Here is a 25,639-nt window from a genome sequence, read left to right on the forward strand (position 1 = left end):
GGGGTTGGGGATGGGAGGGAGGGGTAGTAGAGAGGCCTCTATTTCGGTCCTTTGTTTATGTAAGGAGTGGTATTAGGGTGTTAGGAGAGCAGAGAAGTCTGGGAATGTTGACTATATAGCTTTGGAAAAATATGCTCATCTGTGGTATGTACTGTATATAGCAAGTTTACTTATACCGTGGGATACATCGGCCTTGAGATCGTAATCTCTAATGAGAACAATTAAACAGTTGGATTTATGTTAAACCCCAAAGATATTCAGTTTACAATTGCATAAAACAAATCACATTTTAGAAGCTGAAACCACCAAATGTCTGGGATTTAAAAACATTTTTTTACAAGAAAAACTTAATTAATTATTAATTATTAGGAATTGACAGACGACAATCTCATGCGACCTACGTAGTGTGAGATTCATCATGGTGGCACCATGCTGCTGCTTACCACGACCAAGTAATTAATCCTCCAATAATCCAAAATGTATTTTGAGTTTACGTTCTGTGTTTCTGTCAGTCACACGTGCACACACTTAGTTCATTGATCATCACCTAGTTGAGCGTTAAGAGTACGATGAGTTTTCCAAGTGGAGCGTGGATGCTCACCTCGTTTGTCTCTTCACAGGGACGACACGTCAAGACTGGACAGCTGGCTGCCATCAAAGTCATGGACGTCACAGAGGTAAGGCTAAACAATAGATTGTTCGGCTTCGACATCACAATGTAAGCATGTGCAGTAGTAGTCATAGTAGTGGTATGCTTGATAGAAAATGAACTAATAACAAAGTTCTATTTCATATGTCTTTGCTCTTATTGTCTGGTTAATATTTAAATCGGTAGACATTCCATTGGAGATGACGTCTAAATGTTTTTGAGCTTACAGAGGAGAAAATGCCACGTTCTGTAATGAGTCCTACCCCCCCATAATAAACAGCAGGGGAGGAGTAGAGGCAACAGGATGCTTATTGAGTGAAGTGCGTCATTTAGCGGCCAGCAGGCTGCCCTCAGCTGTGGGAGGTCCTGTCTGCAGATGAGAGAACACACACACGCACACACAACCACACATGCACATATGCAGAAACACAAAGCAAAATGTTTCAGAGTAGCAGTGAAGGCCAGCAGGGCCAACCCCACACGACCATAATAATAATGGAGGTGCACACACATGCACCAATAACAGGCTTTACTGGGGAATTCTGCAGTCTAGTGAGGTAGTTGCATTTGCGGTGTTCATCATCAAAGTCTTAAGTCATCAGCGTAATTTCATCAGTGAATCACTGCAATTATAAGGACACATGTATCGCTATTAGCACTGTCATCAACATAATCCTGAATAAGGCTACTGACGCAGTGGCAGATGTGTGGCCCTTGTGCCCCGACTTGCCTGCTGCCACTCCTCAAATTAGCCTACGTCATAATGAATCATGAGTGACACACTTATTTGTTATAGAGAATATTGCCCAACCGTTTCCTGTTCTGTGTGATAGGACACTAACTGCAGGTGTGCCTTCTAGACATGTAGTAACTTATGGGAACTTCAGTGAACATCTTTTGTCACATGAAGCAGGTGCCCACTGAGGCTAAACCTGTTTTGCCATACGTTGTGAAAATGAGTGCTGCAGTTGATATTGGGTGTGTGCCTTTAACATGAGCTTGTGCTGCAGTAAATGCCCTAGACGACTATCGTAAGCCATATTTTATTACCTGCACACGATTGAATGATTCATTCATTTGTCTCCACCATTAACATGATGAAGCTTACTTGGTAGATCATATGCTGATCCAATTTTTCACTATTTTCTGACATGTTATAGCCCAAACAATCGGTTGATTAATTTAGAAATTAATTGGCAGATTCATCAATGATAATAATTGTCAGTTGAACCTCATGATCACTCATTAGAAAGAAAGTCCTGGATAGATGGAGAATATATTCTTACAGATGTTGCATTAAGTAATATCTAAAGTTACTTTAATGCTAAAACATAAGTGTGTGGCCAACCCAACAAGGTTTTGGACTTAAACTTTATCTTTATCACACATTTTTTTCACAAGAAAGAGTCGTACTCATCACTGTGGTTTAGTGAGGCCATGTTGCACTCTCTCCTCTGTCCTGGCTATAGAGCTCATCCACAGGCACGCTGGCCTGTCCAGTGTCACTCTGACCCACATTCTCATCCCTGCTCCACATTCTCAAATCCAAACACTCCACTCCTTTTCTGTGCCGTCCTATAGCCCTGAAGCTAAAAATAGATGCCTTTCTACTTGGGCTTTATTTAGTTAAATATTAAAAGCATTTCCGATCATACTGTTATATAGTTGACTACACGATTTGGGGCGGATAATGGTTTTGTTCTTGTGTAGATGCAGTGTACTACTCATAATTGGTTTGGGACCCAGCATTTAAACACTTTGTAAACATCATATTGTCTTTGTTTTATATATTCCAAAATGCATTGCGAAGTTTTCAGCGACTAAGAACATGGCTAACTATCTGGACTGTATTAAATGTATTTGTTTAAACTGCTAATGTTGGTAAAGACATGAAAACAAACTGAATTTTCCCATAAGTTACACCCTGAAAATTCTGGTCCGCCACTTTTAACATTTAAACCTTGTAATATGTCGTCTTGAATTGTATCCTCAAGCATAATGCGTGAATGTTATGTTTTAGCTATTGCTACATATTAATAACATTGTGTCTATTAAGCCATTGTTTCCTCTCATATCCTCCGTGTTGTCATTTGACAAACCTCCGCTTCCCTCTCTCTTTTTCTTTCTTTCTCTCACCATCAACATATGATTGTGTCAGTCTTTCCTTCACCGTGTACCTTGTGGTAGCGAGGCTTTCACAGTTGGGAGTGTGATAATCCAACAGCTGCACAGCAGAGAGGGGGTTGATGGGAGAGGGAGGGTTGGAGGGGGGTGCGCACAACAGAAAGGCTTACGTCAACTCAAACGAGTCATGCAGCAGCAGAATGGCCGCCTGCATAGACAGCCAACTGCCATTTTGCTATAGGTGATGCATGCACAAAACACAGTGTAGTAATATGCACACATAGTATCCCCTTTCTCTTAATTTCACCTCATTTTTGTGCCGTGCAGCCCGGTGATGATTGAAGTAAAATCACTGTTAACATAAAGGGACACACAGTGTAGTCTGCAGTGATAATGCTGTGGTTTCTGCCCCCCTCCTCCCACTGTACTTTCTATAGGAGAGGCCATGGAACCATAAAGCAAAGCACTCGCGGGCTCACCCCTGCATGTGTTCAATTAGTGTGTCACTGTTAATCATTGTCAAGTTGCTATTTGGTGCAAGCAGGGAGTTAGCACTGCAGCTAGTTGTGGCCTTTTTTTTAATCAAGATGTGATAGATGATGGTCAGGTTAGCTTTTATTACTTGCACTAAAGGCCATTTCCAACAGACTGTAAACACTGCATTAAAGCTACATCTGGCAGTTGATTTCCCTATGGCGTTTAGTGTTTACAGGGCCTATGTGTCAGTATCATGTCCGTTTTTTACAGGTTGTTTTGGATTTTTAAAGGCATCCATTTTCTTCTGATTTATTACTCTTCCATTAGGTGGCCCTACACCCATTATGCATGATATTTACTATGTTTTTTGCATGTAAATGGTAAAGGCAGGATTCTTAGCTTTCCTCCCAGCACTAAGCAACTCTATTCAGGATAATGTCTGATACTAATTGATATCTGTTGGGAATTCGCCATCGATCTAATTTATATTTAGTTGCTTTGTTTTTTTTTTACAAGGGATTACCGATAATGGCTACTGTACACATCAACTCACAATGAGACTCACTCATGCATCATTAATCTCTAAACAAAGGACTCATTTGCTAGTAGACAGACGACTCCTACTGCATTGTTATATAGCTGGATCCCAGACGAAAGATGAATAAGGCCTAGCCAGACTGAAATGAAACCACACCACATAGCTTGACACTTGCTACGACCCGAAGTATGGAAGTGAATTGATTTGGATCTGAAATGAAATGTCACTCAAGGCCAAATGATGATTAAAGGCCATTGCCACACAGTGATTATTGTATTTCATCAAAATGATTTTCCAGTGGAAGGACAAACACACTATTGTCTGTTTATACCTCCTGTAATGTGTGTGTGTGTGTGTGTGTGTTTAGGATGAAGAGGAGGAAATTAAACTGGAGATCAATATGCTGAAAAAGTATTCCCATCACCGAAACATAGCCACCTACTATGGTGCTTTCATTAAGAAGAGCCCCCCAGGACACGATGACCAGCTATGGGTAAGTCCTCAAATCCATTCAAGATATTAAGGTTGAGTAAGAAGTATGGAAAATATGTAGCTGCCATGATTATTTTTTCCACCAACTTTCCTTTTTCAATTATCCTAAGCTTTATGATCCCTAACCCTCTAGTATTTTCAATTTGTGTTTTTGTATGGCATGTATCACTGACTTATCTTCTGATGATTCATACCTGATTTTTAGTTGGTGATGGAGTTCTGTGGAGCTGGTTCGATCACAGACCTGGTGAAGAACACCAAGGGGAACCAGCTGAAGGAAGACTGGATCGCTTACATCTCCAGAGAGATCCTTAGGGTGAGCTCCTCTCCTCTCCTCTCCTCTCCTCTCCTTTCTTTTTCTTTTTTTTTTTTTTTTTTTTTTTTTTTTTTCTTTTTTTTTTTTTTTTTTTTTCTTTTTTTTTTTTTTTTTTTTTATTTCTTTTTTCTTTTTTTTTTTTTTTTTTTTTTTTTTTTTTTTTTTTTTTTTTTTTTTTTTTTTTCTTTTTTTTTTTCTCCTCCCTTCTCCTCCTCTCTCTCCTTTTTTTTCTCTTTTTTTTTTTTTTTTTTTTTTTTTTTTTTTTTTTTTTTTTTTTTTTTTTTTTTTTTTTTTTTTAGGAGGTTTTTTTGGATCTATTGCACTCTACCTGAAACAAGTTTAGGGGGGAAAAAAAAAAGAATTTAAAAACGACTGATTATTTTTTGGTCCAGATGTTTTTTCAATGGAAAAAAACAGATACAGAGTGCACCTGGATCCAGAGCTAGGGTTGGGATGTATTTTTTTGTTCTCATGTGGAAACATTAGCACATTTATTTGTTCAGTGTTCTCGGCTGTCAGCTCTGCCTAGCTTCTTAAAAGGTGGGTTCAAGGTCTCTGTAGGGCTGTGCAATTAATACAAATTGTAATCGTGATTTTGATTTTGGCTCCTGACAATCACAAAAACAAAATAATCGAGAAAAAGATTATACTGCACGTTACATTTGCAAGTAAACTCTGGTGCTGTAGTTCTATAAAATAGTATAGGATTTTCTTTTCTTGACTTGTTTTTGATTTTTGCGATTGTGATTGTTCTCTGAAAAGGGTCCAATAAAGGGATTTTGAAAACCTCCTCTACTCTCCAACTCATGTCCTGTGTTTGTCTCTCTCCTCCTCAGGGTCTGGCCCACCTTCATGCCCACCATGTCATCCACCGTGACATCAAGGGCCAGAACGTCCTGTTGACTGAGAATGCCGAAGTCAAACTAGGTGAGTGGTTTTTCCATGTGTTTGCTAACTTTTCCTCAGACCAGTGTCTGAGGTGTACAACACTTTGTTGACTGTGGTCACCCTTAATTACTCTCTCTAGTTGACTTTGGCGTGAGTGCTCAGCTGGATCGGACAGTGGGGAGGAGAAACACCTTCATCGGGACCCCTTATTGGATGGCCCCTGAGGTCATTGCTTGTGACGAGAACCCAGACGCTACATACGATTACAGAGTAAGAGCCTCCATGATACAAGTCTAAAGCACTCAAGACTTGTAACAGCAAAACAGGTGTATCACAACCGTAAACACCTTGATTTGTCTGAACACGTGTGCATGCTGCGGTTTTGGTTAATGGGCGTCGTCTTTTCTCGCAGAGTGATCTGTGGTCTTGTGGTATCACAGCTATTGAAATGGCTGAAGGAGCACCACGTGAGTACCAGTTTTTCTTAATATTGGTGTTTTTGTGTTGGTTCAGTCTGTTGAATTCTCAATGGTGTTCTGTGCGTCTTCTTCCAGCACTTTGTGACATGCATCCAATGCGTGCGCTCTTCCTTATTCCAAGAAACCCTCCTCCCAGGCTCAAGTCAAAAAAATGGTGAGTACCAACCAGAAAAGGTGTCAATAAATCTTGAAACAAGTTTTTATAAGATGTTTTATGTATAGATTTCCTACTTTGCCTCTTTGTGTGTACTTTCGTGCATTTAGATTTTATCTCTGACCTCAGACCAGGCAGCTACAGAGGCCTTTTCCTCTGTGCTTTGCTGCTGAGCTGAACATCTGTGGTACACCTGCTCTGGCAGTCTCAGCCTCTCCTGGCACACACTGCAGCGCTGCTCTGGATGCAGTGCAGAAAAAAAACCTCTAACTTTTTTTTTTATTTCTCCGCTAGCACTAAAGCTGAGATGAATTGCTTTCTAGTTTTAACAGAAATTGTAGTATGGCCTGGCTTCTACATTATGGATCCTAACTTGCATTAAATAATAGATTGTTTTGCTGTTGGATTGTTTGTCTGATTTTTTTAAATTGTTTGATTGGGGGCAGGTGCAATGGTGATGATAATTTCATTGTACTGCGCCCCATATTTCAGAGGTTTCATGGTTTATATGGGATGAAAGGTTCAATGCTGCCTGTCCACATGCATAAACCTCAATTCACACCGAAAACCAGAGGCTGTGGAGTGTTTGGGAGACGTGAAGCGAGCGAGTGTTGCTAGGACTGATGGGTCATTTGCAATCAGAGCTTGTTTGCAGAAATGTCCGTTTTACTTAGGATCCTCGGATGCGCTCTATGCTTTCATGGCTGAAACATTTGTCTGGCACCCGCTGTCTCTTTTTATATGTCACCCTCTCTGTTATGCATTGTTTCTCTCTGTTGACTCTTCTCCCCTGCTCTTCCTCTACAATCGCCACAGGTCCAAAAAGTTTTTTAGTTTTATTGAGGGCTGTCTGGTGAAGAACTACACGCAGCGCCCCCCGACAGAGCAGCTGCTGAAGCACCCGTTCATCCGAGACCAGCCCAACGAGAGGCAAGTCCGCATTCAGCTCAAAGACCACATCGACCGCACCAAGAAGAAGAGGGGAGAGAAGGGTGCGTCTGTCGGTCTTTGTCTTAACTTGGCAACTTTTTGCTTTGCTTCCCTTTTTTTTGATGTATTGCCACTGAAATCTCAGGTCATCTCTCAAGCCAGTTTCTGGTGTGATTTTTAACTAATTTTCTCTTGTACAGATGAGACAGAGTATGAGTACAGTGGCAGTGAGGAGGAGGAAGAGGATCCCCCAGAGCAGGAGGGAGAGCCCAGGTATGCTCTAGTAGTTACAACACTTACAAAAAACCTACCTATTGGAAGGCATTACGATCTAAACCCAGTGTCTTTCTATTCTAACCGGTATGTCCCGATTCCCCCCATCGTCCAGCTCCATTGTCAATGTGCCAGGTGAGTCAACGCTGCGCCGCGACTTCATCCGCCTGCAGCAGGAGAACAAGGAGCGATCGGAGGCGCTCCGCCGTCAGCAGCTCCTCCAGGAGCAACAGCTCCGGGAGCAGGAGGAGTACAAGCGCCAACTACTGGCCGAGAGGCAGAAACGCATTGAGCAACAGAAGGAGCAGAGGAGGCGGCTGGAGGAGGTAGGATGATTATTCTTTTTTTCTAGGACATTTGCTTCTGTCATGCAGCTCTCAAGAGCTGAGACTGATCCGACTGCCGCAGAAGAGAAATGTTGACATTTCTTTGTCTTCTGCTCCCACAGCAACAGCGGCGTGAACGGGAGATGAGGAGGCAACAGGAGCGCGAGCAGCGTCGCCGCGAGCAAGAGGACAAGAGGCGCATCGAAGAGATGGATCGTAGACGTAAAGAAGAAGAGGAACGCCGGCGGGCTGATGATGAGAAAAGAAGAAACGATCGTGAACAGGTCAGCTTTAAAATAATTACTTAGAATGTCTTCAGTGGGGGCGCCTGGTTAGCTCACCTGGTAGAGCGTGCGCCCCATGTACAGAGGCTCAGTCCTTGTCGCAGGTTTGGTTCCGTCCCACGGCCCTTTGCTGCATTTCATCACCCTCTCTCTCCCACTTTCCTGACTTAAGCTGTGCCATTAAAAAAAGGCAATAAAAGCCAAAAACAGCAACACTAGGTAACTTTTCCCGCTTCGGTCCCCCTACAGGTTGGAAGCGGAATTGTCCATTACATTACATTATGCAAGTGGACTGGAGGATGGACTGGAGGTCTGTCCGTTCACACCAGATGGGTGGAATTAGCTAATTTAGCTAGTCTAAAAAAGGGATGCTTTTTTAGTGAGTTTCAAAATTCTGTAGATCCTTGTGCAATCAGGCAGCCAATTTTTAGTACGTAAATTAGATGTTGACTGCTGGCTTAAATGTCTTCTGTGAGATTTTCAAATTGTTGTTCGAACGGGACAGGCAAAGAACCTAAAAAAAAAAACTAAAAATCACAAATGGAGAAACATTGTACAAACTACACTTGCGCCTTTGCTTTGATTGACAGGAGTACATCAGACGTCAGCTGGAGGAGGAGCAGAGACACCTGGAGATGCTGCAGGAGCAGCTGCTCCGTGAACAGGCCATGCTGCTGGTCAGTCTCATACACACACACACACACACACACCACATACTGCCCATTATAGTAATGTTAAAACAAGTTTTATATATATATATATATATATAGTTCAGATTACAGTAACTTGTGCATCAAAGTTCAGCTAACCAAATAAAGACAGATTTCAGTTGTTTTTTAGAGTCCTCTTCAGATCATACAATTGTTGAATCATTTATACCACAAAGAAATGTTTTGTTTCTCCATTGTATCACTTTGTCAATGCATCCTCTTCCATTTCTTCACATTTTGCATTATTATTATAAAGTGAACCAAATCAATAATTTGACGAAAGATTGTAACTCCAAACTCTTCTTCTGCATTTTTTATATTTTATTAGATTTATTCTGTTTCCCTCAGTCTGCGACATGCATTCTACTTGTAATAAGGATTAAAGCAGTATGTTTTTTTTGTTTTTTTATGTACAAAGCACAAGTTGGCTTCACAGTCAAAATGCAAGTACTGGGGTATAAAACAGGCAAATGTAGTAACAAATGCTGCCAAAGTCTGTCGGTATACATGTGTTTTAAGGAAAGGAATTATAAGAAGGCACAGATTTTTAGTCAGTTGGTTTGTCAGGCCGACACATGCTGCCAGCTCTCCCGTCTCTTCTCACCACCTTGAATCAACCCCACACTCTGCAATAGGAGTTCAAGTGGCGGGAGCTCGAGGAGCAACGCAAGGCCGAGCGACTCCATAAGCGCCTGCAGCAGGAGCAGGCCTACCTGCTGTCGCTCCAGCATGAATCCAAACAGTCGCCTGGCGACAAGACCAAACTCCCTTCAGACCATAGCAAACCTCCACAGACTTCCTCCCTGCCCCCTGACAGAGTCCTCAACACAACCCCTCAAGCTCAGGTCCTTGACACTACTGTTTCTGTAGCAACATGCTCATATGATTCCTCCAGAGCACTTCAGACAATCCCCTCAGACAGCCCTAAGTCCCATGCAGCAGTGCCAGAGAAGACTGACTCTGACGAGACATGTCCCAGCCAGCTCTCCAACTCCCTCAGCCCTCCTCATACTGAAACCCCCACTGACTCTGAACCTCGCCAGGCAGAAAGTTTGGAGCCCGATAGGCATGCAGAGCCTGTCAGTCATCCTCCTCAGCCTATCAGCGAGGTGAACCTCCTCCTTGGCTCTGCCTACCCCGCTGCCTGCTCTTTTTTTCTTCTTCTTGCTTGTCTTCCCACAGCCTTAGTAACTATGATAATAGAGGTGGTGCGAGCAGCAGATGATGGTTTTCTTTAGCCCAAATAGTTGCATTTCATCTGGCATTTTCTATTTTGGATGCTGTGGCGTTGTTCCAAAGCAAAACCAAATTTGTTACAACGCAGGCCCTCTCAGCCAGATCCTTTGAATGAAACAAGCGGGGGGGGTGTACGATGGAGAATAGAGACCCAGAGGCTCGCAGCCACCAGCAACCAGCCTTTTTATGTCCTGAATGAAACGGAGCTGTTCTCCTCCATTCTCTCTTGGCACTCGCTCTCACTTGCACTGTTGCTAGTCTCCTTGACTACTAAAACCGTTGGATGTTTTCTCAATTTTCACTTGAAGCAGGCTGAGCAAGAGAAATAATCAGTTTATAGGTTTGGGTGAAAGTGGAAAAATAGGCAAGATTCACAATTAACATCTTTTAGGCTCCATTGTCAAATAATGTGTTTATATTGTTTCCCCATAGAGATAAAGGTTATTATAATAGGTTTGCTTACATGAGCATCCTTTAGGCTTTTATTTTTCACTTTTATCTATTATCTTTTGAGTCCAAGTACTCCTTTCATCCTCCTCAGAACATTCTAGATCTATAAGTGTTAGGAATTTCTCTTGATCTTTAATGGCCAATCTCTGAAAGTCTTCAATATGGCTGTTGTGTTTTTGTGTGGATCGGGCCGTTGCATGTGGATGGCTGAGGCCCAGACTAACATGCAGGACACCTAAGCAGTGTCTCCCGTCAAATACAAGGTTGTTCCGTGTCATTAACAATAAACTTTTCCACAGTTTATCATTCAGATTTAATTTCAAGGATGTATTTGTTTGAAAGAGTCCTGTCTCCAGCTCTGTCTGTGCACATATACCTGTGTCTGTACGGCTGCCTTGAATGGGTTTCAAGCATGTTTATTATCATCGCCGACAAATGTTGTTTGTCAGTTAAATATGAAGGTTTCTGAGTATGACGACAGACTCCTAAGGAACAGTAATATTAGAAAAAAAACAAGGAGATGGGAACCATTTTTAATCCGAAAAGATCATCTGTGCCATTGACCAGTACATGTGTTGTCCCTGAATATGCAAATATTGGGTGCCCTATTTCATTGTCTGTACACACATTTCATCTTTGCCACTGTTATTTTAAACTTTAGAAGTGGTTCCCTTCTACTTGGATTTTGATCTATGTTATGTCAATCATTGAAATGTTTCACCTTACCCCCATTCCATCTTTGTCCTGTACAAACCCTCATCCCAGGCCGACGAGCGATACCGTAAGAACATTCAGGGCTCCCCTCAGATTGCCCCTCCTCCCAAGCAGCCCCCTCTGCCTCCCCGCTCCTCTGAACCGTTCTCCAATGGCAGCTCCTCCGAGGCCTCCGCCATGCACCGGCCCATGGAGCCTCAGGTAACTCCTCCTCCCTTGTCTTTTCCTATTCCTCCTGTTGCTCTCTTCCTCCCTCATTGCTGGGTTTGTGTTAGTTGCGAGGTTTTGTCAAACAGCGAAGCAACAGCGGGGTCAGTTTTTGGGCAGAAGGGCGGTGAAGTGTATATGGAGACTGTTCAACTGTTGGACCCATGTTTTAGCTCTCATATCTTCCTTCTGTGCTGAATAATTTAGGAGCTTAGAAAGTAATCTGCAATGAAACAACAAGGTCTACAACAAGCATTTTCTACAAAGGATAAATAGTCATTTTTTGCTATCACTCTCATATCTACACTCACCTAAAGGATTATTAGGAACACCTGTTAAATTTCATGTTAATTAAATTATCTAATCAACCAATCACATGGCTGCTGCTTCAATGCATTTAGGGGTGTGGTCCAGGTCCAGACAATCTCCTGAACTCCAAACTGAATGTCAGAATGGGAAAGAAAGGTGATCTAAGCAACTCTGAGCGTGGCATGGTTGTTGGTGCCGGACAGGCTGGTTTGAGTATTTCACAATCTGCTCAGTTACTGGGATCTTCACACACAACCATTTCTAGGGTTTACAAAGAATGGTCTGAAAAAGGAAAAACATCTAGTATGCGGCAGTCCTGGGGGGCGAAAACGCCTTGTTGATGCTAGAGGTCAGAGGAGAGTGGGCCGAGTGATTCAAGCTGATAGAAGATCAACTTTGACTCAAATAACCACTCGTTACAACCAAGGTATGCAGCAAAGCATTTGTGAAGCCACAACACGCACAACCTTGAGGCGGATGGGCTACACCAGCAGAAGACCCCACCGGGTACCACTCATCTCCACTAAAAATAGGAAAATGAGGCTACAATTTGCACAAGCACACCAAAATTGGACAGTTGAAGACTGGAAAAATGTTGCCTGGTCTGATGAGTCTCGATTCCTGTTGAGACATTCAGATGGTAGAGTCAGAATTTGGCGTAAACAGAATGAGAACATGGATCCGTCATGCCTTGTTACCACTGGGCAGGCTGGTGGGGGTGTAATGGTGTGGGGGGAATACCTTTCGCCTTCAGAACTGCCTTAATTCTTTGTGTCATCGATTCAACAAGGTGCTGGTATCATTCTTTAGGATAGGGTCAAACACGGTATTAGTATGGTTGGTGTTCCTAATAATCATTTAGGTGAGTGTATATGCTAACAATTAAGCCACCACCAGCAGCTGCTTAGCTTAGCTTAGCGTAAAGACTGGAAACAGGTGTAGACAGCTAGCCTGGCTCTGTCCGAAGGTCACAAATTCTGCCGACCAGCACCTCAATAGCTCACTTATTAACGTCTACTTTGTTTAGTCCGTAAAGTGTAAAGATGACACGTTGTGGTTTTAGCTTCATATTTACCGACATGAGAGGGATAATGATCTGCTCTAGCATATTTCCCAAAATGTGGAGCTATTCCTTTAAGCATTTGTATCAATCTAAAGCCCAGACAATGAATCGCATCATCACGTTGTGTTGTGCTTTGTATCTGTATCTATCTAAGCACATGTATGTGAAAAAGCCACACACCTCTTCCCCCATGTCTCACTGTGTTGTCTGCTTGTTTCACCTCCTCCTCCTCCTCCTCCCCCTCCTCCCCCCTCCCTCCCTGCCTCGCTCCCTAAAAGGTCCAGTGGTCCCACCTGGCTGCTCTAAAAAGCAGCAACAGCGCTGCCCCCTCTCCTCCTCCTCCTCCTCCTCCTCCGCCCGTGGTCTCTCGCTCCCAGTCCTTCAGTGAGCCCGGTGGCGTGACCTCTAGCTTTGCACAACTCCACCTGCGTTCCCAGGACCCCCACCATCACCACCACCACCCATCGCCCGCACGCACTGACCCCCAGCCCCAAGCTCCCCTCCACCACCCTCAGGCCCATACTAGGGCCGAACACCAGGCCAGCAGCGAGGAAGTACCTCCCAAGGTAAGGAGCTGACGAGGGCCCCCTACTCCCCATCCCTTTCCTGCCCCCTCCCTCGTTCACTTCTTCTTCATGCCAATCACTCGACTTATCATGCTGTTTGTTTGTGTTTGCCTTGATGTGTTCAGTCTCATTTCCTTCAACATTGAACACTGTTGTGAAACCCAGCTACTGTAAGTTTTGGTTAAATTAAACTAGGAAACTTTGCATTTCTGTGCCAGCAGGCAACTTTGCACATTTAAAACTCGAATAATGATTTAACATGATGTCAATAAATAACACAATAAACCAACCTAAATTAGTTCTCAGTGTGTAGTGGGGGTGCTGGTGCTGGAGAGGTTGTGCCATCACTAAGAATATCCATGTGCTTTCTTTTAAGTGCTCAGTTGTTGTGGGTTAAGAGGTGCTTTCGTATTGTATTTCAACGTTTGGTTTTGATACATCACTTCAAAGATTATGTCCATACACATGGCATACTGGGTTTATCCAATTATAGTGGATATGTTGCCCTCTCTGTTTCTTGTCTTGAAATTCTTGTATTCGATAAGATCAACTGTAATTCACAATGTTATGCTCAATGTCTATAGCAAAAACATTGAATTGAGTACACTTAGCTGTTTTCTTGTCCTACACATACCTGCCACTATGTGAGGACATTTGAATCTGTTTCCTCCAGGTACCAGTAAGGACAACATCCAGGTCTCCGGTACTGTCACGCCGAGAGTCCCCTCTGCCGTCGCAGCCCGGCAACCAGGGCGGACAGAGGAATGCTGGCGGGTAAGTAAAGAGACCTCACGATTCTCTCATTTGATACTCCTTTTCTAAGTTGTGAGGCAGTTGCACACATTAAAACTGTTTTAAAGTTGAAAAAGAGTATTTTAGGAGCATTACTTGTGCTTGCTAATGTGACGTTGTTCTCTGTGACAGTAACGTGGAGCAGCGGCCGCTGTGGGACCGAGTGGAGAAGCTGCAGCCTCGACCAGGCAGCGGCAGCTCCTCCGGCTCCTCCAACTCCAGCTCCCAGGCCAGTCCCGGTGACCGCTTTAGGCCACGCTGTGAGTCCCCTGGTACTGTACTCGGCTACATTTCGCTACCGCTACTAACTGCTTATTAGCAATTTATCATTATTACTATAATAACGCCATTCTTACTCATTACTATGCTGTGCTATCTGCTCACGCTCCGGTAGGTTTTCTGCTGTTATTATACAGGCGATTAAAGATCATTTGAGAGCCAACTTTCCTTGCCCGACTCTGTTTCCCCTCACTAACTCTCCCTCCTTTTGTTCCCTCAAAGCTTCCTCCAAATCTGAAGGATCGCCTCTCCAGCGGCCTGAAAATGTTCCCAAAAAACCAGATGAAAAGAACCTTGCCAGGCCCACTCGACCAGCTGTAAGTCCAGTGTTACTAAAGTGCTGGTTAAAGTTGTTTGATGCTGAATAGGTGAAAACTGTTTTGTGTCTTTCTCCATTTTCTACTACTCTAATTATTCAACCACCTGGTGCAACTTCTCATGAATCCAATGGTTCGTGATTGTTGGGGAACCTCTTAGGGTGATGCGGTAAGCCTATTAAATGAGATTACATTATCACACCTATGCTATGCTTGCACCATTGCCCCACTCATTGCATTATATAACAGCTTGTGATGAAAGAGCTGTTTCTCCTAATGCAGTAATTCTTACTTCTGTCATTAGTTACTGTCCTTTCTGCCTGTGATGTGATAACCTTATTCTGGTGTCTTTCCTCGTGCCTGCACAGTTTTTTTCCTCACTTAATTTGCTTGTTGTCGACCAATGGCACTACAAGAGTTAACCCTCTGCAGCAGCTTCAGCAGCAGCCTGCATTTGAATGCGACCACATTTGAATGTAAACACACTCCTCCTGTTTCCTTGTACTTGCCAGACTTACTCCTAGTCTCACCTGACTGTGTTATTGGATAAATTGTGGCACATTTACTTTGTTGAGCCTGTCTGGGAAGCGTCCCTCCTCCCTTCCTTGCTCACCACTGACCTTACAAGACTGCACTGGAGTCTGCAAGGAACAAGCCGAGGGCAACATGGTTACAAGACGTGGACTTTAGAGGGTACACTAATCTAGGAATCAGAAAACAATTAAACTGTGATCACCGCATCCTAGAACTTAGACCAACTCAAATCCTAGCCCAGGTTTAACAAGGTTTCAAACTGGCATTTTTCTTTTCTGTGGCCTCTAATTGAAACATACCCACTCGAGGACAGGTCTTTTGGTTAGAGAAAAATGTACTCTTGGTCTAAATATAGACGATGCAAAAACAAAAAAGATGGCAACATTTTCTACTCCACGTACCCAGAGATCTGTATGTAAACCATTTTAATAAAGTGAGGAGGGATGACTTCAAGATTTCAGGTTGTCTCGAAAGCAGGAGCTGTTACGCAGTATTTAAGATGAGTTAATTTCTTTTAGAATTAATGTGTGTATTTTTGTGGTGCCAAATTCACTTGGTAGCTTTTTGATTTGGTCGGTGCACAAATTTAGAAACTGACTAGGGTTCATTCCAGACAACCTGAGATTTGCCAAAATATCGGACTTGCGTCTTCTCTAAGACTTCCTTACTGTCCCTCTTAGGATCTGACAGCTCTGGCCAAGGAGCTTCGTGCAGTAGAGGATGTGAGGCCTCCCCATAAGGTCACCGACTACTCCTCCTCAAGCGAAGATTCGGGCACCACCGACGAGGAGGACGATGAGGAAGTGGACCAGGAGGCGGGAGAGGAGTCCACCTCAGGAGCTGAGGACTCCAGGGCTGGGTAGGTAGAACTGTGATGATGTTGTGTCAAAGTAGTTTGTTGGCCCACGCTGTCGGTTGCGTTCATCTTTCTTTGTAAGAAAGTATTCTGTCACTTCTCAAGTGTTGCATGGCTTTTCTGCGTGACTGTTAACACTGGTCTGGTTACGGACATCAGATATTCCCATGGCTTCTGCAGGAGGCTGAGTAACGGCGAGACGGAGTCGGCTAAGACCATGCTGGTTGAAGACTCGGAGAGCGACCAAGCCATTACACCCTCCAAGGATGGCACGCTGGTCATCAGACAGGTAAGAGGAGGAGACTTGCCCACTTCTTAGTTTAGCATCAAGATAGTTCTTGTAAAGTTAAAGGCACATTCTGCTTGCATATAGTTGATAGAAATGGAATTTTCCTTTTTCTTTGTCCACTGTCAGTGTTGTTTATCCCCTCATTCTCCGACATTGCTTTTTATGTTTTTAGTCATAATAGACTTGCTGCTTCACATTTCACATTTACAGATGGGTAATCTAATATGTCAGAGTGATATAGATCGCATTTAATGCGACATGCTCATCAGTGGTGGTCTCCAGAGATGAATTTAACGAAAATCTTGTGTAGAGGACAGTAAATGCGAGTTAATACGAAGCAGCAGACTAGCAGGCAAACATGCATCTCTTTCTCTCCACCTGCTTGCTCGAGCCCAAGTGTGCCTGTTCTTGCTTCCAGAGCACCGTTGACATAAAGCGGTTGGTCAATCTCTCCTCCTCCTCTCCCTCGGCTGGCCCTGGTAATTTCCACGGCCAGCCTCAACCCCCCAGCCATGGCCTCGCAGAGAAAAACGGCTTTGCCGGCCGCATTCACCACCTACCAGACCTTATCCAGCAGAGCCATCACTCCCCTTCCTCTTCCACATCCATCCCTTCCTCCTCTTCCTCCTCCTCATCATCTTCCTCCTTCCCCTCATCATCAAGCTATGCCAGTCCAGCCATGTCCCCACAGAACCCCTTGGACAAGCTCATTGCCATAGAGGTATGTCACCCTCACATCAGCGAGACAAACCACTGAGGAATGGACTGCTGCAGAGTGGTACAGGCTTAGACATGCACAGTAAGCAGATTTGGCTCAAACAGCAGTTGCATTTGTTTGTTCTATCTAGTTTGTGTCCAGAATGATAGAGGATTTACCGCTCCAAGACTCCCATAGAGAAGTATTATTAAGTGTCTGATTGAACTTTTTTTTTATATGGCCATCCTCTCCCCGGACTTGAAGCTAGGTAAAATAAATGATTTGCAAATGTTATTTTCCTTTAGTTATTTCAAGCAGGATTGGGTAATTTACCTCTGTAGCAAACACACCATCTCCAAGCCTGTACACACCCAGCGTCCAGTCCTTGATTGTTGGTTGGAGCCTCCTCTACACTGCCCACCCCCTCTGTGTCGTCCTGGCTTCACTCTGGCTCTCTTCTGCCCCCTTCTGGCTTGGCTAACACTGCTGGTTCTGCAACCTCCTTCCCTCCTGCAATTCTCTGCGTTGCACTGTGTTGCCGCTAACACTGGTACCTTCTGGTGGTAGAGCATGGTCATGGCATGGAGGAAACTAAACTGGAGCTTCTAGGGTGAACTATGAACTAGCATCTCTTAACATTGCAGTGTTGGGTGATGGCATGCCTGGTGTGATGGTAGGGGTGAAACGGGGCTATATAATTAAATATTTAAATACGGAATGGACTGCCAGTCCTCAAGCACACATGACCTACTTACAGAGAAGAAATCACATTTATTTTTAATATGTACTATTATAGATTACCGCCTCTTTTGTGGTGTGACACATGCTTCGCAAACAATGCTCATCTCTGGTGGTGGAATTACTAGCCTCCTCTGTGGAGCAGCTTTTTCCTCTAGCACTTCACAGCAGCCAGCGTGTCGATCATTTCTCATTTCTCTCCACACATTTCTTCTTGTCACACATGTTTTTCCTCTTTTAATGTTTCTGCTTTTAAAAAAAACCTAACATAACTGCATGTCATCTTTTCCATTTAATTTGTCACAAAATTGAATTGCTGGGCCAACTATGTATTCCCAGTTGTTTGTCTCATAAAAATGTAGTTTGATTGAACACAGTTAAGCTGAATGCTGTTTTGAGCCCCCAGAGGTAGAACTGTAACTCATACGTTTAAAACCGAGGGGGGCCTTTTGCTATTGTAGTTTATAAATCTATAGTCATTTTTATTTTACAAATCAGTGTAACAATCATTTTTGGATCAAAGGCCTAATCTCTGATTGTGTTGGGCCCACTGTTTCCTGTCGGTGTAACCGTTGTGTTGTGTTGTCTCCTCACTTCCTTCTAAAGTTACCTAAATGATTAAAGTCCAGTTTTCTACATTGTTTTCTATGCTGGTTAAGAACCGGTTGAACGTTTTTCTAAATGTCTTTAAATCTCTCTCAGTCCCAGTCAGAAAGCAACTCCATGTCCAAACACAAGTCTTCCTCTTCCTTCACTCCCTTCATCGACCCTCGTCTTCTCCAGGTCTCTCCATCCAGCGGCAGCTCCCTCAACAACATGGGTACGTCGACAAATAACTGAGCGAATGTGTTTATGAGGGCAGCGCAGTAATTAAAAACTGTTGAACGTAGTCCACTTCAGTTCAGTTCAGTTGATGAAGAAATTGTGAAACATCTGAGCTTGAGGTGATGAGTCAAGTTGAAGACTGTACAGTGTTATGCCAGGGGATATTGTCAGTATAGTCCCATATCCTCTTTACTGTAACAACTACAAGATTGATGGTAATAAACTGAAGAGTTGGGTGAAGATAAACCCACAGATAAGCGTAGGGTTGGGCATCTTTTTGATTTTAACAATTCTGATTCCAATTCCGATTCTTCCTTTCGATTCCGATTCTTTGAGGGGTGGAGTTCAAACGGGTCACGTGCTTATTTCAAAGATAAGAGGAAAAGTTTATTTTTATTCAATGGTAGTTTACAGTTCTACCGGGCTTTTTCAACGTACAATAAACTCAATACAACACAACAAGCGCATGGAAGTACTGCGGCCGCTACGGAAACTTTCTCGTGTTAAATTTGGAACCGATGATCGGATTCGGAACCAAATTTTTTCCAAACGATTCCAATACATAAACGATTCCAATGGAATTGTAATTTTTTTAAACGTTTCCAAGTAGGAACTAGCCTGGTTGACACCAGACCCTTCTCAATTGTAACTGAGAGTGGGGCTGGGGAACGTTCATTCACAGCCCATTTCCAAAGGATCAAATGCCTCCGGGAGCAATTGGATAGTCCTTCAACCAGTCAGACCAACGATCCGGGTGACGTAGCAGCGACAGTAGCATCAACGGGTTGCTGCGCTTCGGTGGCCGTCATGTTGAATGTAAACAAAAAGCTACTTGCAGTTGCTGCGCTATCGTCATCGTGTAAAACCCGCCTCAGCGGTTGATTGGTGCCTCGATTTGGAAAAATTGGAAATGGTCTTGAATGGTCTCTTGGCCAGACTGACTTGCAGAGCAAATCTCAAATTTGCCGTAAGTTTGTCAGGGTTTTTCCAGGCTAAGTAGGAACCGGTTCTCGATGCCCAATCCTAGATAGGTGTACACGGCACCATGTGTTCAAACCTGGCACCAGGTTGTTCATTAATAATTAAATCCCATGATGGCATCTAGCCTGACCTCTATGTGCACCCTCCAGTAGCATTTGGGCCGGACGGACGGCTTGCAGACCCACTGAGGTCCGACCCGTCCCGTAAAGGCTCAGTGGTCAACGTCAACCCGGTCAACACTCGCCCGCCCAGCGACACGCCAGAGATTCGCAAGTACAAGAAGAGGTTCAACTCTGAGATCCTGTGTGCTGCACTGTGGGGTAAGTTATGGCAGCGTGCTGCATACAACCATTGTTGGGGAGTCATGGTCTTGCTCAGAAACACCTCATCTACTCTGGTATCCACCAAAGCTCTACGAACTATGGGTGTTTGATTTATGTTTGCCCGTTCTAGGAGTGAACCTGCTGGTGGGAACAGAGAGCGGTCTGATGCTGCTGGACCGAAGCGGTCAGGGGAAGGTCTACCCTCTGATCAACAGGCGACGCATCCAGCAGATGGACGTCCTGGAGGGACTCAACGTCCTGGTCACCATATCAGGTACACATCTTTGGCTACTGAACACAGATATTGTTTTTTTTCCATTCATTTTCAATCATGTAGAAGTAGTGATGGATGGCTGGCTGGCTGGCTGGCTGGCTGGGTGGTTTTATTGGTTGGACTTTTTAAAGTTGCTGTCACTTCCGAGAAGCATCTTTTATTTCCTTTGGAGATATATAATGCCGCAGTCTGACCCATCTCAGAAAACGTATTGTTGTCATTGCGTTGTCGCTTGCAACACTGATGGCTATGAACCTTCTGTTTACATGCCGTCCACAGTGTATAAATTGTGACTACATACTGTAGCTGTGAAAACCATATTTATTTCTCTCAATCAAACTCCACCTCCTGCAGGTAAAAAGAACAAGCTGCGAGTGTATTACCTGTCGTGGCTGAGAAACAAGATTTTGCACAACGACCCTGAGGTGGAGAAGAAGCAGGGTTGGGTCAATGTGGGCGACCTGGAGGGTTGCGTCCACTACAAAGTCGGTACGTTTCCTCATCTGTCACAGATTCCTGAACCTAAGAGAGGTTTTTTTTTCTTTTCTTTTCCCAATATGTTTAGGTAGGACTTACATTTTTGCACATCATCAAACAACATGCAATAACGATACGGCCATTTGAAATTAGACATTACCTTGACATACATCTCTACTCACATACACAAACACACAACCTAAGAGAGGGTTAAGATTTGTAAATGAGCCCTACTTCAAGCAATGCTATCACTCACAAATGACTCTCTTTTCATTCCAGTGAAATATGAGAGGATTAAGTTCCTGGTGCTGGCCTTGAAGAACGCTGTGGAGGTGTACGCCTGGGCACCCAAACCCTACCACAAATTCATGGCGTTTAAGGTAAACGTGGTCATTCTGCAAGTAGAATTAGACACACCCAAGATGTAAGTTGACCTGACTAACTTATTTCTTCGTGGTTGTCTTTTAGTCTTTTGGTGATCTGGTGCACAAGCCTCTGCTGGTTGACCTGACGGTGGAGGAAGGCCAGAGGTTAAAGGTCATCTATGGCTCCTGTTCAGGCTTCCATGCTGTGGATGTGGACTCTGGTGCCGTCTACGACATCTACCTGCCCACACATGTAAGCGCTTCAGCGCAGTCTGTTCATACCTTAGTTTTTTTCCCCCATGTGCTTTACTCTCTTAACTCTTCCTCCTTATTCTTCCCTTAGATCCAGACCAGCATTCAGTGCCACGCTATCATCATCTTGCCCAACACTGACGGGATCGAGCTGCTGGTGTGTTACGAGGACGAGGGCGTCTACGTCAACACCTACGGGCGCATCACCAAGGACGTGGTGCTGCAGTGGGGAGAAATGCCAACTTCAGTGGGTAAGTGGGTCCACTAACAAAAAAAACAAGACTCATTCCCGCAAATGGCTCAGTTTATTCTCATGCTCAATCTGTTCTTCAGCGAGGGAAACTGTGGTGTCTCTTTTAAATTTAAACAGTCTAATGAATCTGGGCTCCTCTAGTCATCCCTTCTGTTATCTCCCTCTGTGTCTGAGCAGCCTACATTAGGTCAAACCAGATCATGGGCTGGGGTGAGAAGGCCATAGAGATCCGCTCAGTGGAGACGGGCCACCTGGATGGCGTCTTCATGCACAAGAGAGCCCAGAGACTCAAGTTCCTTTGTGAGAGGAATGACAAGGTGATAACATAACTCTCAGTCGCCTGCCTTCCTACTGTTTCTCTCTATTTTCCATCTGTCTCAATTGATTTCCAGCTCTCTGTTGTGCTGGATAATATTCCACAGATACTAAAAAGATCACAGCCTTTACCTCCCTGAGTACAACCCGCTGCATCATGGATTTTTCTCGTTGTTCCCCGTCTATCAGGTCTTCTTCGCCTCCGTGCGCGCCGGAGGTGCCAGTCAGGTGTACTTCATGACGCTGGGACGCTCTTCCCTCATGAGCTGGTAGTCGACATCCTACCACACCAGCCAACACGACGACCATACCTAAGCAGTGACCAACAGATGACGATTGTGACTATGACCAACGCCGATGAAGAAGAGAACAGCCTTGAGCATCTCGATGGAGGGAACGGCTTCCTCTCGACCTGCTCGGGCAAACAAACAACGTATAGGACTGTAATCATGAAAAGAAGCCAGGGACGGGTGTGTGTTTAGGGGCAAGGAGGTGTGTTCTGTCCGAGTCCACTGAGTGTACTAGTAAACTATATTACGACAACAGAAACCCCTGATGAGCCTCTAGGTTTTTCTCACCCAACCTTTGAGCTGCTCCCCCTCCTCCTCTTCCTCTGCAGGATGTGGGATCTGTTGCCTGTTGATGGTAAATCTTTGTGTCATAGTAAAAACTTTGCATCCTGTACGTGTGTGAATGGAGAAAACACTGAGCATGTGAATGACTGAAGGGACGATAAAGAGGCTAAACGCAGCTATTACTGTATCGAAGAAGGCAAATACTTTATGTGCCACACCTTGAGTGTAGCCGTTTGTAGCTGTGTCTAGTCCCGGTCCTGTTCAGGTGAAATGAATACCTATTCCCACCACGGTAGATTTCAACGTCAAGCATGTCATTTAACACTACTTCACCGCCACATAAATAAGGCTTGACATGTAAATCTGCCTCTCTTCACTTTTTTTGCCTTCTCCTTAAAGTGAAGATTTTTTTAAGGGACCTTCTTGATCTATATCCATTAAATACAGGGTACTGGATATCAGCTTGTACATACTAACTACATCAACCTTGTAGGCTTCAGACTCTCCCAGGTTTTACAGACACTATCTCGTCTTTTACCACATTGCCTCACGTACTGTAGGTTATGTCGGACAGAAGTAGCCCTGTTTATGACAGCATGTTGCTTTGGTGTTATCGACTAAATTAGCTCCAGTTTTTCGTACACTGTATATTTTGTATGTGACTTACTGCACATAAATAAATCATAAGAATGCAGGACACACCCATAGATGAGTTTTAAAGGAAAAATCCACCCTATTTATCATCGCGCTGTCATTGTTGCAATTTGCTTCTCCGGTCAACCGGCTTTCCCTTAATCTGCTTTGTCTATTGCAGTTGCACATTTTCACATCTAGTGGAAATATGAAAACACTCCAACCAAAACCACAAATGGACCCCGAAATGTGAGATGCATTAACCAAAAGCTGTTTGTTTTTTTTGTTTTTTAATTCGGGTGGATTTTCCCTTTAACATCAGTCATAAGTAGGGCTAGGATAAACTGTGAATTAGACATGCAGAATTAGCAGGTGGTCATTAAGGTAGCATGGAGGCCAGTGGGCAGAATGGAATAAAAGGCAGTGTGCATCGATCCAGAGGGCTGAGAAGAAGCTTTGAACATCACACTCCACAAAAAGAGGACACAATCAGGATGAGCTGATTGTCCTCCATCTGCACGACGTTTGAATCTCCCATTTACACTATCATCCAAATTTAAAGGAGACTTTTTAGCTTAACGTTTAGCTAAACAGTTGCCTTAGTAGGGTCTCCGGCTGATTTAAAACTGCTCAAAATCCTCTGCGGGTTTAAAAGTTAAAAGTGAAGAAGTTTGGATTTTGTGTACTGTAGGAACACAATGTTGGACCTCCTTTTGCTATTTTGAGCTTCAGACAGGCAATTCGTTTGTTTACTCAGTCCAGTCTGGATTGAAGAGACAAATACTTTAACTGGATCATTATTCCATCCCAGAATTGAATTGGCGTTGTTGTTTTTTTTTACATTTCTTCCTCTATCATCCTTTTAAAACCCGAATGACAAGGCGACTTGTTTGTCACGTTAGACATCATGTTCATGTTAGACATTCTCATTCCCCTGTTAAATTGTAGAATCCATCCTGCAGCTGTGTGTATGTATAAATGAGAAAACTATATAACGGGATTCATGGAATTTGCAAGGTCCTCTCCCCCCCACCCCCACTAAACTTAACTCTTTGACCCTGCTCTCAGTAAAGGTGGTGCCTTCACTGTCCAAGGTGGGACCTGCTGAGAGCTGCAGAACATGGGAATGAGATGCTTTCACTGTCCTGATCATCTGTGAAAGGCAAAGAAAGTCACGTTCTAACAGCAGTGTTACAAAACCACTTCAGACGGCGTGAACTAAGCGGCATATTTTTAACTCTGACTTAGTTTTTAGTCTTGTTTCTGCTATTTTTATTATGTAACCCTTCAGACAAGTTTGCGACTGCAGTGGTTTTTAAATTGTAATGCACACCTTATGTTGAAAATGTTTACAGAAGCAATTGTTTTGTTAAACCAATGTGCATCGATATGAATATTTATGGTTTATTTTGAGGGCAGTTTTTCCCTTTTTTTGTATTTTGTATTCCCTTTTTGTACTATCATTTAGACGTTTGTGTACAGGAATAATTAACCTTTGCTCACGTTTACACACGTCTAGAGTGTGATTTCACAGATTCCTCTACATCCTGCTTAGTGCACAGTGTGCCCCTGGCTGTGTGGCAGCATGGATCAAATGTTTTCTACCATCCAGGTGCCAGGTGACATGTCCCCCTCAAACGTCTCTCTGCCATGCCTCTCTAATTTATGTCCTCTCTGTGTGTACTATGGGAATTACTGTATTTTCCTGAAGGTCTTTTTTCCATTGAATAAAATCAGAAGTAATTTACAATGTGGTGTCGTTGATTTCAACAGTTAGGATTCCAATACAATTCCTTTGTTAAAAATACTACTACAGTAAAAGTACCTATTAGCTAAATCTACATAAAATATCAAAAGTAAAGGTACTGATACATTGTACGTGTATGTAAGTAGTATTTTGTCAAGGTGGAGCTAACTCAAACTATTTTATACACCGTTGGGTTGTTGCATCTATAACAATGCATCATATTTTATAAGCTGGGAAACTTAAAATACTACATACTAGGCATGCAAAAGCCATATACACAACATGTTTCACAAATAATGTAACTATTTTAATTAGACTAATGCAATTTTTAAATGTAAATTAAAAATGTTATGTGACTGTTAACTACCCTAATCTTGTAAAAGAAGTCAAGTATGGCATGGGACTTCCTGGTTAAATAAGTAAATCATGTGTTTTGCATGTAAAAATCATAATCTGTGAGCTAGTAAACGAAAGTTGTCATATAAATGTAGTGGAGTAAAATACAATTTTGGAATTTGAATTGTAGTTGAAGTATTAAGTAGACGTTTATGTTAAAGCCCATTTTCTTGTATATCACATCTAAATATTTGCTTAGCTTGCCTGGTATCAATATTCATTCATATTAATTCACCTGTTCTATATCCTGGCAATTTTGACCTTCCATAAATCTTCACAGGGTATCCATCCCATACTCTGTTCCAACACATGCCTCATACTATTGTAAATGGTTAGCAAATACTTATAAAACGTCCTATTAACAACACATTCTATCAATTTAAATGCTAGAAGATCTCTGTAAATTAAATAAATAAATATTCCAGTGAGGAAAAAATCTTAATTTAAATAAAAATGTACTCTTAATTATTTATTTTGACCACAAGAAGGCGCCGTTGCGCACTTCACGGCCCTTCCCACTTTATATGCTTCCCAAA

The 25,639-nt window shown here is 43.2% G+C and overlaps 1 protein-coding gene across 18 annotated transcripts in view; it reads left to right on the forward strand.

Annotated features, from left to right (window-relative positions):
- The window catches only part of LOC120554297 (mitogen-activated protein kinase kinase kinase kinase 4-like), a 36,978-nt gene extending 12,385 nt beyond the window's left edge, over positions 1–24,593 (forward strand). The window contains exons 3-33 of one of the 18 annotated variants that reach the window (XM_039793076.1): positions 621–677; positions 4,156–4,281; positions 4,486–4,596; positions 5,433–5,523; positions 5,624–5,754; positions 5,897–5,951; positions 6,039–6,117; positions 6,934–7,109; positions 7,248–7,320; positions 7,436–7,646; positions 7,769–7,930; positions 8,521–8,607; positions 9,276–9,749; positions 11,092–11,241; positions 12,898–13,185; positions 13,859–13,959; positions 14,110–14,249; positions 14,479–14,573; positions 14,734–14,742; positions 15,788–15,966; positions 16,123–16,252; positions 16,671–16,973; positions 18,390–18,507; positions 19,643–19,813; positions 19,947–20,090; positions 20,445–20,579; positions 20,847–20,947; positions 21,036–21,185; positions 21,276–21,435; positions 21,615–21,754; positions 21,942–24,593. In XM_039793076.1, coding sequence (XP_039649010.1) covers positions 621–677; positions 4,156–4,281; positions 4,486–4,596; positions 5,433–5,523; positions 5,624–5,754; positions 5,897–5,951; positions 6,039–6,117; positions 6,934–7,109; positions 7,248–7,320; positions 7,436–7,646; positions 7,769–7,930; positions 8,521–8,607; positions 9,276–9,749; positions 11,092–11,241; positions 12,898–13,185; positions 13,859–13,959; positions 14,110–14,249; positions 14,479–14,573; positions 14,734–14,742; positions 15,788–15,966; positions 16,123–16,252; positions 16,671–16,973; positions 18,390–18,507; positions 19,643–19,813; positions 19,947–20,090; positions 20,445–20,579; positions 20,847–20,947; positions 21,036–21,185; positions 21,276–21,435; positions 21,615–21,754; positions 21,942–22,025 — 4,431 coding nt within the window. In that variant the 3' untranslated portion in view covers positions 22,026–24,593. Of the gene's footprint in view, positions 1–620; positions 678–4,155; positions 4,282–4,485; positions 4,597–5,432; positions 5,524–5,623; positions 5,755–5,896; positions 5,952–6,038; positions 6,118–6,933; positions 7,110–7,247; positions 7,321–7,435; positions 7,647–7,768; positions 7,931–8,520; positions 8,608–9,275; positions 9,750–11,091; positions 11,242–12,897; positions 13,186–13,858; positions 13,960–14,109; positions 14,250–14,478; positions 14,574–14,733; positions 14,743–15,787; positions 15,967–16,122; positions 16,253–16,670; positions 16,974–18,389; positions 18,508–19,617; positions 19,814–19,946; positions 20,091–20,444; positions 20,580–20,846; positions 20,948–21,035; positions 21,186–21,275; positions 21,436–21,614; positions 21,755–21,941 lie in introns of those variants that run through there. The other 17 variants (XM_039793077.1, XM_039793081.1, XM_039793079.1 and 14 more) reach the window with 17 other exon arrangements.
- The last annotated feature ends 1,046 nt before the right edge of the window (positions 24,594–25,639 follow it).

The sequence above is a fragment of the Perca fluviatilis genome, chromosome 24, assembly GCF_010015445.1.
Source record: "Perca fluviatilis chromosome 24, GENO_Pfluv_1.0, whole genome shotgun sequence".
NCBI lineage: Eukaryota > Metazoa > Chordata > Actinopteri > Perciformes > Percidae > Perca > Perca fluviatilis.